The following is a 15,778-nucleotide window of genomic DNA, read 5'->3' as shown; positions in this document are numbered from 1 at the left end:
CATTCAACTCCAGTCCCAGGCCCAGATGTGGCTCAATGAACACAGGAGACGCACAGCCAGGCCCTGGCTATCTGGCCTCGTAACCATGGTTTTTCGGATGAGATCTCCCCATCCCTGCAGCCATGGCAGGCTTCCTTGTACCCCTTGACAGTGTTGGGCAGCACCTGAGCTTGGTGAAGTCCCTGATGGTTCTCAGGACCCCACAGCTGCAGCCTCTCCCCTTGCAGCACAGAGTGATTCCCTAGTCGTCTTCCTCGTAAACGCAGCCCACTGTTCCTGGAGGCTTTGGTTATGGGGTGTCAGAACCCACACTCGACCGATTTTAGGGTCATTCCCCACAAAAATCACCAGGCTGAGACAGACAGTGATTTCCCTGAATTTACTAAGTTGCAGAAGGTCAGACTCTGAATTCAAACCCTTGTCTAGCTCACATCTCACCCAACTGAACCATGCTCTGTTTCGTTTCCAATTTCCTCATGTAGTCGTCCCTTGGCATCCATGGAGGATTGATTCCAGGGCCCCCATGGACACGAAATCGGTCCGTGTTCAAGTCCTTGACATAAAATGGTGTGGCATTTCCATGCAACCTATGCACATCCTCCTATATGCTTTTTTTTTTTTTTTTTTCTGAGACAGTTTTACTCTGTGACCTAGGCTGGTATGATCTCGGCTCATTGCAACCTCCACCTCTGGTTTCAAGCAATTCTTGTGACTCAGCCTCCCAAGTAGCTGGAATTACAGGTATGCACCACCACACCTGGCTAATTAGAGACAGAGTTTCACCATATTGGCCAAGCTGGTCTTAAACTCTTGACCTCAAGTGATCTGCCTGCCTCAACCTCCCAAACTGCTGGCATGAGCCACTGTGCCTGGCCTCTCCCATATACTTTATCTCTAGATTACTTCTAATACCCAATACAATGTAAATGCTACATAAATAGTTGCTATATATTACTCTTTAGGAAATAATGATTGGAAAAATGCCTGTACATGTTCAGTACAGATGCAACTAAGAAAATATATTTTTGGCCAGGTGTGGTGGCTCACATCTGTAATTTGAGTACTTTGGGAGTACAAAGCAGGAGGCTCACTTCAGGCCAGGAGTTTCAGACCAGGCTGGGCAACATAGTGAGACCCTGTTTCTATAAAAGAAAAAAAATTAGCTGGATATGGTGGCGTGTGTCTGTAGTCCTAGCTACTCAGGAGACTGAGGTGGTAAGATGGCTTGAATCGAGGAGTTTGAGGTTATAGTGAGCTATCATCATGCCACTGCACTCCAGCCTGGAGAAACACAGCAAGATCCTGTATTGGGGGAAACCCCACCCCCGATATTCAACGTGGGTTATTTTCTATTTCCCTAAGCATTGGCTGGTCTGAGAAATAAAGGGAAAGAGTACAAAAGAGAGAAATTTAAAAGCTGGGTGTCTGGGGAAGACGTCACATGTCGGCAGTTTCCGTGATGCTCCCTGAGCAGTAAAACCAGCAAGTTTTTATTAGCGATTTTCAAAAGGGGAGGGAGTATACGAATGGGGTGTGGGTCACAGAGATCACATGCTTCACAAGATAATAAAGTATCACAAAGCAAGTGGAGGCAGGGTGAGATCACAGGACCACAAGATGGGGTGAAATTAAAATTGCTAATGAAGTTTCAGGCACCCATTGTCATTGATAACATCTTACCAGCAGACAGGGTTTGAGAGCAGACAACCTGTCTGACCAAAACGTATTAGGTGGGAATTTCCTCATCCTAATGAGCCTGGGAGCGCTACAGGAGACCGGGGCTTATTTCATCCCTTTGGCTTCGACCGTAAAAGATGGCCGGCTCCACGTGGGCCGTTCATAGGCCTACCCTCAGGGGCCATTCTCTTTCTCGGAGATGTTCCTTGCTGAGAAAAATAATTCAGCAATATTTCTCCTATTTGCTTTTGAAAGAAGAGAAATATGGCTCTGTTCCATCCAGTTCACCGGCAGTCAGAGTCCAAGGCCATCTCCCTTGTTCCCTGAACATTGCTGTTATCCTGTCCTTTTTTTCAAGGTGCCCAGATTTCATATTGTTCAAACAAACATGCTCTATAAACAATTTGTGCAGTTAATGCAATCATCACAGGGTCCTGAGGCGACATACATCTTCTTCAGCTTACAAAGATGATGGGATTACGAGATTAAAGTAAAGACAGGCATAGGAAATCACAAGGGTGTTGACTGGTGAAGTGATAAGTGTCCATGAAATCTTCACAATTTATGTTCAGAGATTGCAGTAAAGACAGGCATAAGAAATTATAAAAGTATTAATTTGGGGAACTAATAAATGTTCATGAAGTCTTCACAATTTATGTTCTTCTGCCGTGGCTTCAGCCGGTCCCTCCGTTCGGGGTCCCTGACTTCCCACAACAACCCTGTCTCTAAAAAAAAATTTTAAATTAAAAAAGTAAAAACATTTCTGACTGTGATTGCAGAATTCATGGATGCAGAACCCATGAGTATGGGGAGCTGTATGTCTTTCTTTTTTCGCAATGGAATGAGGGAATTGGGTTCATTTTGGTTAATTTTCTCAACAGGCTCTGCTGAGAAGAGGGATTGTGGAGCTTCTCTTGACCTCCGATGGTGAGAAAAATGTGCTGAGCGGCCACACCAAAGGAGGTACACATTTAGAGTTAGTTCACAGGAGAACAAGGCTTTCAGCTAGCCCGTGTAAATCTTGAACACACCTCAGAGAAAAACAAGTGCATCTTGATGCCTCCTTTTCCCGTGTCCACTGGGATGGATCTTGGAGTCTGATGTTATAATAAATGAGGACTCAAGGTCAAGGTTCAGGGCCGCTCACCAGCCCCCTCTCTTGGCCTTGCTCCTGCTGTCTTTAATCACAGCAGCACTGAAGCTGCTCTGTCCTCAGGACGCCTTTCCATCTCCCATAGTTTTTCTGTGGTAAGGAATCCGCATTAGTACTGGGCCTGGCTTGGGATCGGGGCCGTCTCCACTAACGTGGGAAACCACAGGGAGAACCAGAAGATGGGTGTTGTGTCAGGAACCCCGCCTAGACCCTGTCCGTTCCTGGGATCCTACCGCCCAAGGCTCCGTGTGGACACTTAGGAGATCCTAGAGAATTAAGTGGCAGGAAGATTCAGGACGGACTCATCAGATGGCAATAGTGAGGGACACGCCCGGGTGTGAGCAGGCCGGTGGGGCGGGCTGCTGCCGGCGGCTGCCCTTCTGCCTCCTCAGCAGCGGCTTTTCTGGAACACGTGCTGAGCTGGGGGCCAGGAAGCCAAGGCTCAAGCCTCGGCCCAATCATGTCAGGGAGCCTTTGGCCTGCCTCACTTTCCTGCACAGAGTGTAGCTAATGTTAACAATCAGTGTCCGTGCAAGTGTCAGGGATGTGGCGATGGCCATGGCAGCCCTTTGGATGTGGCAGAGTGCGATCCGGGCAGCGTCTCGCCATCCTCAGTGCTGAGCCTCCCGCTGCCTGGGCGGGCGGTTCCTTCCCTCCCCGGGGCTGCCTGGGGCAGGGGGTTCCTTCCCTCCCCGCATGGGGCGGGGGCGGGCGGGGCGGGTTCCTTCCTTCCGCTGCGCGCCTCGGGCGGGGGCGGTTCCTTCCCTCCCGCATGCCGGGCGGGCGGGCGGGCGGTTCCTTCCTTCCGCGGCGGCCTGGGCTGTGGGCGGGGCGGGTTCCTACCCTCCCGCTGCATGTATGTGGGCGGGGGCGGGTTCTACCTCCCCGCGCCTGGGCGGGGCGGGGGCGGGTTCCTTCTCCCCGCGTGGCAGGGGCGGGGGCGGGGCAGGGCGTGGGTTGCTTCTCCCAAAGGCATGGGGCGTGGGCGTGGGGGCGGTTCCTTCCTCCCCGGCTGCATGGGGCAGGGGGCGTGGTTCTTTCCTTTCCTCGTAGCGCCGGGGCGGGCGGCTCCTTCCTCCCCGTGCATGGGGCAGGTGCTGGTTCTTTCCCTTCCTCGCAAGGGCCGGGGCGGGGCGGGGTGGTTCCTGTTCCTTCCCTTTCCTGAAGGTGCTTGGCGCCGCCTCAGTCGGGCCTCTCTTCTTTATGCAGTGTTGGCCGCTATCAACTTGCAAAAAGTTCAGCGGAATACTTTCAATCAGCTTCATAAAGTCCAGGTAAGACATTTGAGACAGGCGGGTTTTACAGCTGCTCCTGCCATGACCGCCCTCGCCTGGGTAACTGGTGTTCCGTGAAAACAGCTTTGACAAGAAGAGCGCAGGTTTCCACCTGAGTCCTCGGCAGGTTCCAGGCCATGTGGGGAGCCTTTGGGGTGCGGAGGGAGGAGGGGAGCCGCGTGTTCACCTCCGCTTGTGGAGCACGTCACGGAGATGAGTGGGCAGGGCGAGGGGCGACGGAATCAGCGGGAGACGACGTTCCTGCCTTTGCCCTGTGAAGACGGAGCTGAGAGGGCCGTGCGCGTTGCTGATGGAGGCCTCCCAGGGAGTTCTCGTGGGGTTAGCCTGTCCCGCCACAGCATACACATCGTGGGAAGGGACGAGGGTTGTACCTGCGCTGATTTAACAGACGCGGATTGAGCGGCTCCCACCTTCCTCTCAGTGGGTGACCTCCCGTGACAGTTACAAAGAAGGACAAGCCACAGCCCAGCCTCGGGGAGTCCATCTGTCGTTTCTCTAGACTAGTTAGAGTGCGCGCTTCAAGACCAGGCCTGGTCACGGCCTCCTCTGCTTCCCACCCTTTCCTGGTTGTCCTTTGTGCCCAGGATGCCATCCAGCCCCCACGCCTTGGCCCACTGGGCCGCTGTGAGCCTCTGCCTCCGCTCCCAGCCCCACTACACCGCCCCGAGGGCCTTCCTTCCATTCCCGCACACTGTGGTCCCCGGCCTAGCCAAAGACTGTGCAGCTCCAGAGCTCTGTCCCCAGCCTCCACCTGTATTGTAAATAAGAGTCATGAACCTTATTTCGTTTTTTCATCAATTTCTTTTTTTTTGAGACAGAGTCTCACTCTTGTTGCCCAGGTTGGAGTGCAATGGCGTGATCTCGGTTCACTGCAACCTCCGCCTCCTTGGTTCAAGCGATTCTCCCGCCTCAGCCTCCCGGGTAGCTGGGATTACAGGCACCTGCCACCACACCTGGCTAATTTTTGTACTTTTTAGTAGAGATGGGGTTTCACCATGTTGGCCAGGTTGGTCTCAAACTCCTGACCTCAGGTGATCCACCCACCTTGGCCTCCCAGAGTGCTGAGATTACAGGCTGAGCCACTGCGCCTGGATTTTCATCAATTTCTGTAGTTTCCAACTTGGTGAAAGGCAGGGGCCCTGCCAGAGCTCTGTGGATCTGTGGCTATCTCTAGTTTTTCAATACCTTTGCTAAGTCTTTTTCTTCCTTTTTGCTCTTTTTTTCTTGTCACTTTCTTTTAACAACTTAATTGAAATCTCATTTGTACATCATTAAATTCACCCATTGTAAGCATGTAATTCAACATACAGATTTCCACAACCATCACCACGATCCAAAATGTTCATTGCATTTAATGCTCGCTGCAGTTAATCCCGTCTCCAGCCCTGGGCAGCCACCAATCTGCTTTCTAGTTCTATAAATTTACCTTTTCTAGAATTTCACATAAGTGGGCTCATGCAGTATTTAGTCTTTTGCATCTGGCTTCTTTCATACAGGGTGGTGTTTTTTTGAGGTTTCTTTGCGGTCCATTTATGCATGTTGTAGCACGATTCAGTGCTTCATTTCCTTCGATAGCTGACCAGATTGTGCTTGGCTGTCATATATGTACAGTCGTAGTCAAAACCAAAGGCCGTCCTGCTTTAGTGTGTTAATACGGTGACTGCGGTTTTTGCGTGTTGAACCAGTCTTTCATTCCTGGAATGAATCTCATCTGATTGTGAGCTATTATCATTTTCTATTTTGCCAGATTCAGTTTATTCATATTTTTGTTGAGAATTTTCGCTTCCATGTTTATGAAGGACATTGGTCTTTGGTTTTCTTTTCTTAAAAGGTGTTTGTTTGGTTTTAGAATTAGGATAATGCTGGCCTCATAAAATGAATTTGGAAGTATGCTCTCCTTTTCTGTTTTCTGGAACAGATAGTGTAGAATTATTAGTGTTTCTTAATGTTTGGTAACTTTCATTACTGAAACTACCTGGACCTGAAGTTTTCCTTTTTAGAAGAATTTTAACTTGCAGTTCAATTTCTCTAATAGATACAGGAAAATTTAAGTTATTTCTTCTTGAGCAAGTTGTAGTAGTTTATGTCTTTCAAGGATTTGTTCTACTCATTTCATTCTATTCCATCTAAATTTTTGAATTCATGGGCATAGAGTTGTTTGTGATAATCCCTTGTTATCCTCTTGATGTGTTTGTTGTCATTAGTGATGACTCCTCTTTCAGTCCTAATATGGCTAATTTTGTGTATTTATTTTGGTTAGTTTGGCTAGAAGTTTATAATTTTTATTGATCTGTTATTTTTGTGTCTTTAAGTTCCTTGGTTTCTGCTCTGAACTTTGAGCATTTTGTCCCTTCTGCTGCCTTCGGATTGCATTTGTTCTTTCACTTGGTCTTTCTGGTGGAAATTTAGCTTACTGAGTTGGGAGTTTTCTTCTCTTCTAATATAAGCATTTATGCTATACATTTCTCTGTATGTACTAGTTTTGTTGCATCTCATCAATTTTGATGGGCTGTGTTTTCGTTGAGTTCAAAACATCAAAACATTTTTAAAAATTTCCCTTGAGACTCTTTATTCCATGCATCAGTCGGGAGTGTGCTGTTTCATTTTTGAATCTTAGGGGATTTTCCAGCTAGTATTCCATAATTGATTTCTAGTTTAATACTGTTAAGGCCCAAGAACATAGTTGTATAACTTCTGTTCTTTTACATTTGTTAAGGTTTGTTTCATGGATCATAATATGGTCATTCTTGGTGAATGTTCCATGTACATTTGAGAGTAATGTGTAGTTTACATCTATTTATAAATTCCCATCAGGTCAAGCTAATTGATGATATTGGCCAAGTAATCACTATCCTTACTGATTTTCTGCCTACTCATTCCATCAATTATTATGAGAGGAATGTTGACATCTCCAAATATAATCATAGATTGTTTATTTTTCCTTTAGGCCTATTAGTTTTTGTCTCTGTTTTGAGGTGCATTCACATTTAGGATTATGATATTTTGTTGGAAGATTGGCTGCTGTATCATTATATAATGTCCCTCTCCCTTGTTCTGAACTCTATTTTGATGTAAATATAGCAACTAGCTTTCTTTTAATTAGTATTTGCATGGCATGTCTTTATCCTTTTGCTTTTTATATACCTTAAAATCTATATTTAAAATGGATTTCTTGTAGACATCGTATATTTACATATTGCTTTAAAAAATTCAAGTTGACAGTTGTTGTATTTTAAGATAATGTGGCTACATCATTCACACTTAAAGTAGTTATTGAGATGGTTTGATTGAAATTTACCTCTTTGCAAATTCTTTTCTTCTTTGTACTTTGTTTCTTGTTCTTTTTTTCTCCCTTTTCTGGAGCTAACTGATAATTTTTTGATTCCATTTTATCTCTTCTGTAGACTTACTACTTATGTCAGTTTAAAAAATTGTAGCTGTCGACTTAGAATTTAAAATATAGGTCGGGCACAGTGGCTCATGCCTGTAATCCCAGCACTTTGGGAGGCTGAGGTAGGCAGATCATTTGAAGTCAAGAGTTTGAGACCAGCCTGACCAACATGGTGACACCCTGTCTCTACTAAAATACAAAAATTAGCTGGGCATGGTGGTGGGTGCCTGTAATCCCATTCTCAGGAGACTGAGGCAGGAGAATTGGCAAGCCACAGAGGCCAGAGGTTGCAGTGAGCTAAGGATTCGTGCACCATTACCTCCAGCCCTGGGCAATAGGGAGACTCTATCTCAAAAAAAAAAAAAAAAAAAAGAAAAGAAATATATATATACATTTAAAAATTAACCTGAAACTACTAATCACACTAAATGTAGATAGTATTAGGATCGTACAATAGTATCTTCATAATTCCCCACTTTAAAGATGTCTCTTCATTATTGTTTCTACTTCCATGGTTTCTGATGAGAAGTCAGTGTGGAAATCTTATCTTTTTTTTTTTTGGTCTTTTTCTTCTATTTCTGTAGAATTTTTCTGTTTGTCTTTTGGATTTTTTCCAGAAGTTTCAGTGTAATATGCCTATATGTGGTTTGTTTCTTAAAATTTATCATGCTTGGTGTTCCAGGAGATTCTTGGATCAATTGGATTTGGTGGGGAATTGCAAACATTAAGTAAGAAATAATAAAAATTCTACACAATATGTTCCAGAAAATAGAAAAGGGAGAGAATACTTCTTTTTTTTTTTTTTTTTTTTTTTGAGGCCGGAGTCTTTATGCTGTCGCCCAGGCTGGAGTGCAGTGGCGGATCTCAGCTCCACAGCCAGCTCCACCTCCTGGAGTTCTGCCGTTCTCTGCCTCAGCCTCCCAAGTAGCTGGGACTATGCAGCCCACCACCTCGCCCGGCTAGTTTTTTGTATTTTTAGTAGAGACAGGGTTTCACCGTGTGCAGCCAGGATGGTCTCGATCTCCTGACCTCGTGATCCGCCTGTCTCGGCCTCCCAAAGTGCTGGGATTACAGGCTTGAGCCACCGTGCCCGGCCGAGAATACTTCTAAACTCATTTTATGAGGTCAGCATTTTCCTAATTCCAAAATCAAATGAAAGCAACTAAAGAAAAGAAAACCAAAGACCAATTTCCCTTTTGAACATGGAAGCAAAAATTCTCAACAGAGGATGAGCAAATTGAATCCAGCAATATGTAAAATGATAATACATTACTGTTATAGTTTGGCTGTGTCCCCACCCAAATCTCAACTTGAATTGTATCTCCTAGAATTCCCATGTGTTGTGGGAGAGACCCAGTGGGAGGTAATTGAATCATGAGGGCCGGTCTTTCCTGTGCTAGTCTCATGATAGTGAATAAGTCTCACGAGATCTGATGGGTGTATCAGGGGTTTCCACTTTTGCTTCTTTTTTATTTTCTCTTGCTGCTGCCATGTGATAAGTGCCTTTCACCTCCTACCGTGATTCTGAGGTCTCCCCAGCCATGTGGAACTCTGTCCAGTTAAACCTCTTTTTCTTCCCAGTCTCAGGTATGTCTTTATCAGCAGTGTGAAAATGGACTAATACAGTTACATTCTAGTGAGAGTCATCCTAGGAATGCAAGATTAGGTAATTAATTTTGTAGAATTCTGAGCCATCACTTATTTAGATATTTTCTCTGCTCTCTCACCTTCTGCGGTTCAAATTGCACGTACATTAGATCACTTAGTATGGTCTCACAACTCTCGGATGCTGTTTTCCTTCCCACTGTGTTGTTTTCTCTTTATTTTTCAGTTTGGTTAATTTCTACTGACTTATCTTTAAATTCATTGATTCATTCCTCATGCCTGTTGAGTTTCGCGACGAACTTACTGAAGAAATTCTTCGTTTCTCTTGCTATGTTGTTGATTTCTAATATTTCCATTTGCTTCTTTCTTATAGTTTTCATCTTTCAGCCAGAATTACCTATCTGATCTTGCACGCTGTCTACCTTTTCCATGATAGGCTTAAAAATATTAATCATAGTTATTTTGAATTTCTTGTGTGATAGTTAAAACATCTGTGTCTTATCTAAGTCTGTTTCTGATGATTGCTTTATCTCTTCCAAGTGTGTTCTTTTCTTGCCTTTTTGTATGTCTCATAATTTTTTATTGAAATCTGCACATCATGCATAGGACATGGATACTGTCTTGGAGATCAGCACGCCTTTCATTCTGCTAGGCCATGTGGGATTTTGTGTTCCTCTAGTCTGGAGTTGGGCTAGTTGTGAGGTTTGTTGTTGCTGTGTTATCCTTTGTGCATCATGGGCTTCAAATGTTTCTGGTGGTATCTTGTGTTGACAGCAAGTGCTGGTTAGGCAGAGGTTGTTTTCTCTATGTCTGCATTCCCCTCTGAGTCTCACCTTTGCATTGTGTCCCACAGAGAATCTGTTGCTTGTGACTCTCTCAGCTATAGTATGTGTTACTTTTTCTCCAGCTTGGTTAGCCTGCTGGTGAGGGAGCAAGGCTTTCCCTGATGTTCTGATTATGCCTTATTGTCAGCAGATGCTGTCTCTGGGTCTGAGCGGTGTGCCTTTGCAGGTGCTCCTGCTCCTGCTCTTCTTCTAGTGGCAGATTTGATCTTAGCCTGTGTTCCTTCTTCCCCAAGGATAGGGCATCCCCCATCCCTTTTCCCAGATGCAATGGATTTTATCCAGTTAAGCTGCCCTTAAGTGACAGCTTCTGTGCTGTTTCTTAGCTGATTAGGGCTTTTGTTCCCTAGGGAAGATGGGCTGGGAGAAGGTCTGGCAGTGGCGGTGGCTCCCTCCCCTCAGCCAACATCAGAAAGAAAGCTGTGTTACTTTGTTAGGGTTGCCATAAAAAGGGACCATAGATTGTGTGGCTTCAACAGCAGACATTTATTTTCTCACATTCTGGAGACTAGATGTCTGAGATCAAGGTGCTAGCAGGGTGGGTTTCTTCTGAGGCCTCTCTCCTTGGCTTGTTGGACGGCTATCTTCTCCTCCCTGTGTCCTCACATGGTCTCTTCTCTGTGTGTGTCTGTGTCCTAATCTCTTCTTACAAGGACACCAGACATATTGGATTAGTGCCCATCCTATTGACCACTTGTTAATCAAGGCATCCACAGGCTGTTCTCCTCTGAGGCCTCTCCTGGCTTGCAGGTGGCCACCTTCTTAACGTGCCCTCGCATGGTCTTTCTGCCGTGAACATGAGACCCTGGTGTGTCAAAACTTCCTCTTCTTATGAGAACCCCAGTGACACGGGATTAAGACCCACACTAACAGCCTCCCTTTCACCTAATTACTTCTTTAAAGGCCTTGTCTCCAAGCACAGTCACATTCTGCAGTACTGAGAGTTAGGCCTTCATGTGAATTTGGCTGGGGAACACAATTCAGCCCGCAACAGAGACTTGCCCAGGATTCTCCCGAATCTCCCCTCAGAACAGCTGGTAGACCTGGGGAGTTAAAGTCAGCATGAGGGTGTCAGCCGCCACCCGTCTCAGCTCCCTTGACTTCGTGCTCTCATGCTGGCCCACACTGTCTTTGGCACTTCTTTAATATGATCTGTTGATACTATATTAGAGGATCTAGCCCCAGGTAAGCAGGTGGCTTGGGTCCAGCTTCTCCTGCAGGCATCAGGTTTTCCGTGGATTTTAGGTATTTGGTTGCCCTGTGACTTAGGTTCTCTGATGGACCTAGGAAACCGTGAATTTACAGTTTTTCTAGCTTTGTCCTTGCGGTGAGGATGGGATTTATGTTTTTCCCACGGCTGTATCTCTGAGCTGTACTCAGAAATTCGTTTCCTTCTGAGTAAATGTGGTTGTTACAGTTTTTCTAGGACTATGTCCATTTCATTCAAACTAAAATATAATGGCATATAATTATGTACACTATCTTCATGTTTTTAATGGCCATATCATTTGTGCTGGTCTTTCCTTTTCATTTCTGATCTTAGTTATTTGTTTTTACTCTGTCTTATCAGTCTCATCAGAAGCATGTCGGTTCTTTTCAAAGACCGGTTTTTCTTTTTAAATTGTCTCTATTGCAAATTAATTTCAATTTCACTGCTTCTGCTCTTAGGTTTATATTTCCTTTATTTATTTTACTCTTTTTGGTTTATTTTGCTGTTCTAATTTCTTGAGGTGGGTAATTAGCCTTCACATTTTATCTATGTTTTATTATGAACATTTAAGGGTATAGATTTCTCATTAGTTCATGAGTTTTATATTTGGTATATTGGATATACTGTAATTCAGACTAGTTCGAACATTCAATACGATTGCTTCTTTGGCCTATGAGTATGTTTAGAAGTTAATTTTTAAATTTTCAGACATAGGGAGTTTTTCTTTTTTTTCCTTTATTTCACTGAAGTCAGAAAACATACTCTGTACCTTTTCAAACTTTTGTAAATTGTTTTCTTTGATTATTAATTCATGACTTTTTAATATGTTTAATGCTTTCTTATCAATTTTAATCATTATGTTGTTGAAGCTTAAAGTGGCTTCTCGCTGGCCTGCTGGAAGCACCTTCTACCTGGCTCCTCTCTCCTCTGACATGACCCCATCAGTCTTTCATAGTTTACTTGGTTTCCAGCCAAATACAATGTCCCCGACTCACCTGATACATTTCCAATCCTCAACCCAGAAATAGTGATCTCTCGTAAGAACCCTGTTGCTTCTGTAGAATACAAGCTGTGCTTACTATCCAATTGCTGTTACTTCTAAGCATTTGCAGTGTGTAGGGCCAGGATATTGGCATCTTATAAAAGAGAAAATTGTGGTTTCATTGATTTTTTTAAAAATGCAAATATAGAACTTATATTTTACTTTTCTGATTTATATTTTTATTTTTTCTCTGACTCTGGACATCGTAGATAACATTCACAATTTTATTATTCACTTAGTTCTACAATATATTCCTAATAGGTTTGAAATAACAACACTGATAATATTACTGAAAATAAGAAAATCTAATGATCTTAAAGATTTCTGTGGTTTTTCTTTTATCTTTAAGGTATATCACACAGAGAAATTCTATGTACTAAGGTAGTGAAAATTCTATGTACTAAGGTTACATGGAATAATTTCTTTGTTTTATGTAATTATTTTACCAACTTGATGTAGAGTTAGATTCATTTGTTTTCAGTTTTTGGGTGTGATTCTTTATTTTTTTATATTTAATTTTGTTTGTATTTATGTCCTATCAATGGTCAATTTTGGTAAATGCCCTATGTGCTTGTAATGAATGTATTTTGTGGCACTGGGTGCAGTATTCTGTTTAAGTTCTATGTCAATTTTATTTATTGTGTTATTCTAATTTTCTATTTCCAATTGATTGTTTTGGCTGGTTGTATTAGTCACTGAAAGAGATGTGTTAATATTTCTATCGTAATTGCAGATTTGCATATTGCTACCAGTAGTCCTTAGTATTTTACCTGTACTTTAGCAAATTTATCAAGTTTGCTTGATGTATTTTGAGGCTATGTAAATTTGGACTTGTTTTGTCTTTATGGACATGACATTTTATCACTAGGGAGTCATCCTGTTTGTATGCAGTATTGCTTTTTGTCTTAAGATCACTTTTGTCTGTCGTTGATATTGCCGTGCCAGACCTCTCTGATTAATATTTGAATGGTGTATCATTTTCTATATCTTCATTTGGTTTTTAATCTTGCTGTAATTCTACATTTTTCTTTAGATATCTCTCTTATCAGAGATCAGAAATTAGTTGAATATTTTTATTTTAGTCTGACACAAACTTTTATTTGGAGCTCTCAGTCACTCATATTTCATGTAATTCTTGTTAGACTGAAGTCAAACCTGCCATCTGATTATGTACTTTTAAATGTTTCTTTTCTTTTTCTTTACAATCTTGGCTTCTTTTTATGGATTCCACTATTTTAAAAAATCAATTTCTGTTTTTTCCTGTATCATTCTGGAGTTACAGAGTCTGTTTTTTATCTTTTAAAAGTCATCCTTGAAATTTTAGTGTAAGTACGGAATCCCCTGCAATCTAAAGTTCTGCTCTCCGCCTGGATGGTACAAGTGTCTCAGAGCAAGCACTCTGACTCTTGTGTTTGATTTCTATCTTTTTAAAATTCTAAAAATGTTATGTATTTGTTTTATATGATCAATATTCATTTAGTTTTAGCCCAATATTTATCTTTTTGCTATTTATTATTTTTTATATCCTGGAGATTCTGCCCAGGATATAAAATTTTCTTCTGCTTGAAGTATATCCTTTAGTGATGTCTGTTTATGGCAGACTCTGTTTTTGGCTTCAGTCTCTCCCTGGCTCTGAATTCTTTATGTGGCAGTTTTTGTTCAGCCCACAGTCTGCTAACCTCCCTGCTGTTATGGAGAGGTCGTCTGTCACGCATTTTTTTTTTCTCCTTTATTGCTAAGATTTTTTGTTTTCTTTTTTATTTTCTTCAGGTGATCTATGTCTCTTTCTGAATATCTTTTTACTTATTATTCCAGTTTGTTGGGCTTCTAGAATGTGTGTGTTCCCAGCTGGTAGTTCTTCAAACATTGCTTCCGCGCTGTTGTCTCACTCCTCTCATCCTGGAATTCCAGCTAAATTCATTAAACCTTCTCAAATGTGGTGTATATCTCTTTAGTTTGTACATTTTTTTGTCTACTTATGCTGCTATTTGGATACTTTTTTCTGATTTATTTTCATGTACATGAATTCTCTTTTCAGCTGTATCTATGGTGATATTATATTTGATTTAACTTTGTAAAAATCCTCAGTGAGAGGGTTGGTCCAAATAACATAGATCATGTTTGTTGGAAATTGTAAGTCTTTGATTATATCTTTAAATATGTTTAAATTTTTTTAATTTGGTTTATTCTCTTTCTTTTCTTTTTTCTTTTTTTTTTTTTTGGACACGGAGTCTCGCTCTGTCGCCCAGGCTGGAGTGCAGTGGCGTGATCTCGGCCCACTGCAAGCTCTGCCTCCCGGGTTCACGCCATTCTTCTCCCTCATCCTCCCGAGTAGCTGGGACTACAGGCGCCTGCCGCCACACCCGGCTAATTTTTTTGTATTTTTAGTAGAGACGGAGTTTCACCATGTTAGCCAGGATGGTCTTGAACTCCTGACCTCGTGAGCCACCCGCCTTGGCCTCCCAAAGTGCTGGGATTACAGGCGTGAGCCACCGCATCTGGCCTTTGGTTTATTCTCTTTAGGGATACAAGTTATGTGTAATGCAAAATTCTTCTGTCTTCCTTTCACATCTCCTGCATCCATTTCTTTCTCATTCTTTCTACTCTCTGTTCGTTTTAACTGTGCTCACTTTTTACTCCTTTTCTTTTCATGTCTCTCACAATGTTTATTTTTCTTTTAGCTGCTTCCAGTTTGGACTTAATATTTTCTATTTTATCTGTCTTAAAAAAATCTTTGCCAGGTCATATTTTAGCTCCTTATATTTTCTTATCATGTCTTCCTTGAGTACTTTTAGTTCTCTTTTTATGCTCTCCATTTATAGAGGTGATTGTTGCATTGGGATTTTTAACTTTATAACAATATTTTTGGGTCACAATTTTGACCTATGCTATAGAAAGTTTTTGGTGTTCCTCCTTAAATTTCTTTAAGGAGGTGTTCCTCCTTTAATTTCTTTCCCCGTTAATAAAGAAAAAAACTCTTTTTCGTTAGAATTTTAAAAGTAGATTCTATTCTTGTTTCTTTTTTATTATTGTCTTTGATGGAGATGAATGCTTATTGGCTGAAGGACTCATGTGACTGTGCTAACAGTATATCTTAGTGGCATCCTGCTGTGGGCAGGGATGAATTCTTATCTTTACCCATCTTCCTTTTTGCTTTCTCCGTCCTCCCAGGGAGCCAGTGTAGATTGCAGGAGTGCTCTCAGATACCTCACAAGCAGCAACTTCTTCCTCCTTATAGTTCTTATCTGTGATTCTCCAATAATTTTGTCCTTCTGAGCTTCTGACTCATTGAATTATGTAAAGTGTATTCCCTTCACCAGCTTGCGCACCCTGTTCTGTAAATGATAGTAAATGGCTGGTGCTGCACTATGGAGTATGCTTCTTACTTGGGAGAAATTTGTGCTGTGAGTCTTCCCTAAAATCTTCGACAAAGAGCATTTCTCGCTCTGTTTTTTGAACCCCTGACAGACCTTCAGTGCTTTGCACTTCCTCCTCCTGATTTATATTTTGAAGTTTCGGATGCCTCTTAGCTCTATAGAGGATGTTGTTTGTGTTTCCATTTC

At 42.5% G+C, this 15,778-nt stretch overlaps 1 protein-coding gene across 8 annotated transcripts in view; it reads left to right on the top strand.

Annotated features, from left to right (window-relative positions):
- Window positions 1-15,778, top strand: part of GLB1L3 (galactosidase beta 1 like 3) — a 50,079-nt gene that overhangs the window by 10,009 nt on the left and 24,292 nt on the right. For 7 of the 8 annotated variants that reach the window (XM_017949148.3, XM_017949143.3, XM_021926773.2 and 4 more), the window contains exons 8-9: window positions 2,559-2,640; window positions 4,040-4,104. In XM_017949148.3, the coding sequence (XP_017804637.2) occupies window positions 2,559-2,640; window positions 4,040-4,104 (147 nt within the window). The remainder of the gene's footprint in view (window positions 1-2,558; window positions 2,641-4,039; window positions 4,105-15,778) is intronic. The other variant, XM_017949146.3, reaches the window with a different exon arrangement.

This window comes from Papio anubis, chromosome 12, assembly GCF_008728515.1.
Source record: "Papio anubis isolate 15944 chromosome 12, Panubis1.0, whole genome shotgun sequence".
In the NCBI taxonomy this organism is placed as follows: Eukaryota; Metazoa; Chordata; class Mammalia; order Primates; family Cercopithecidae; genus Papio; species Papio anubis.
This window is presented reverse-complemented; position numbering and strand designations above follow the sequence as displayed.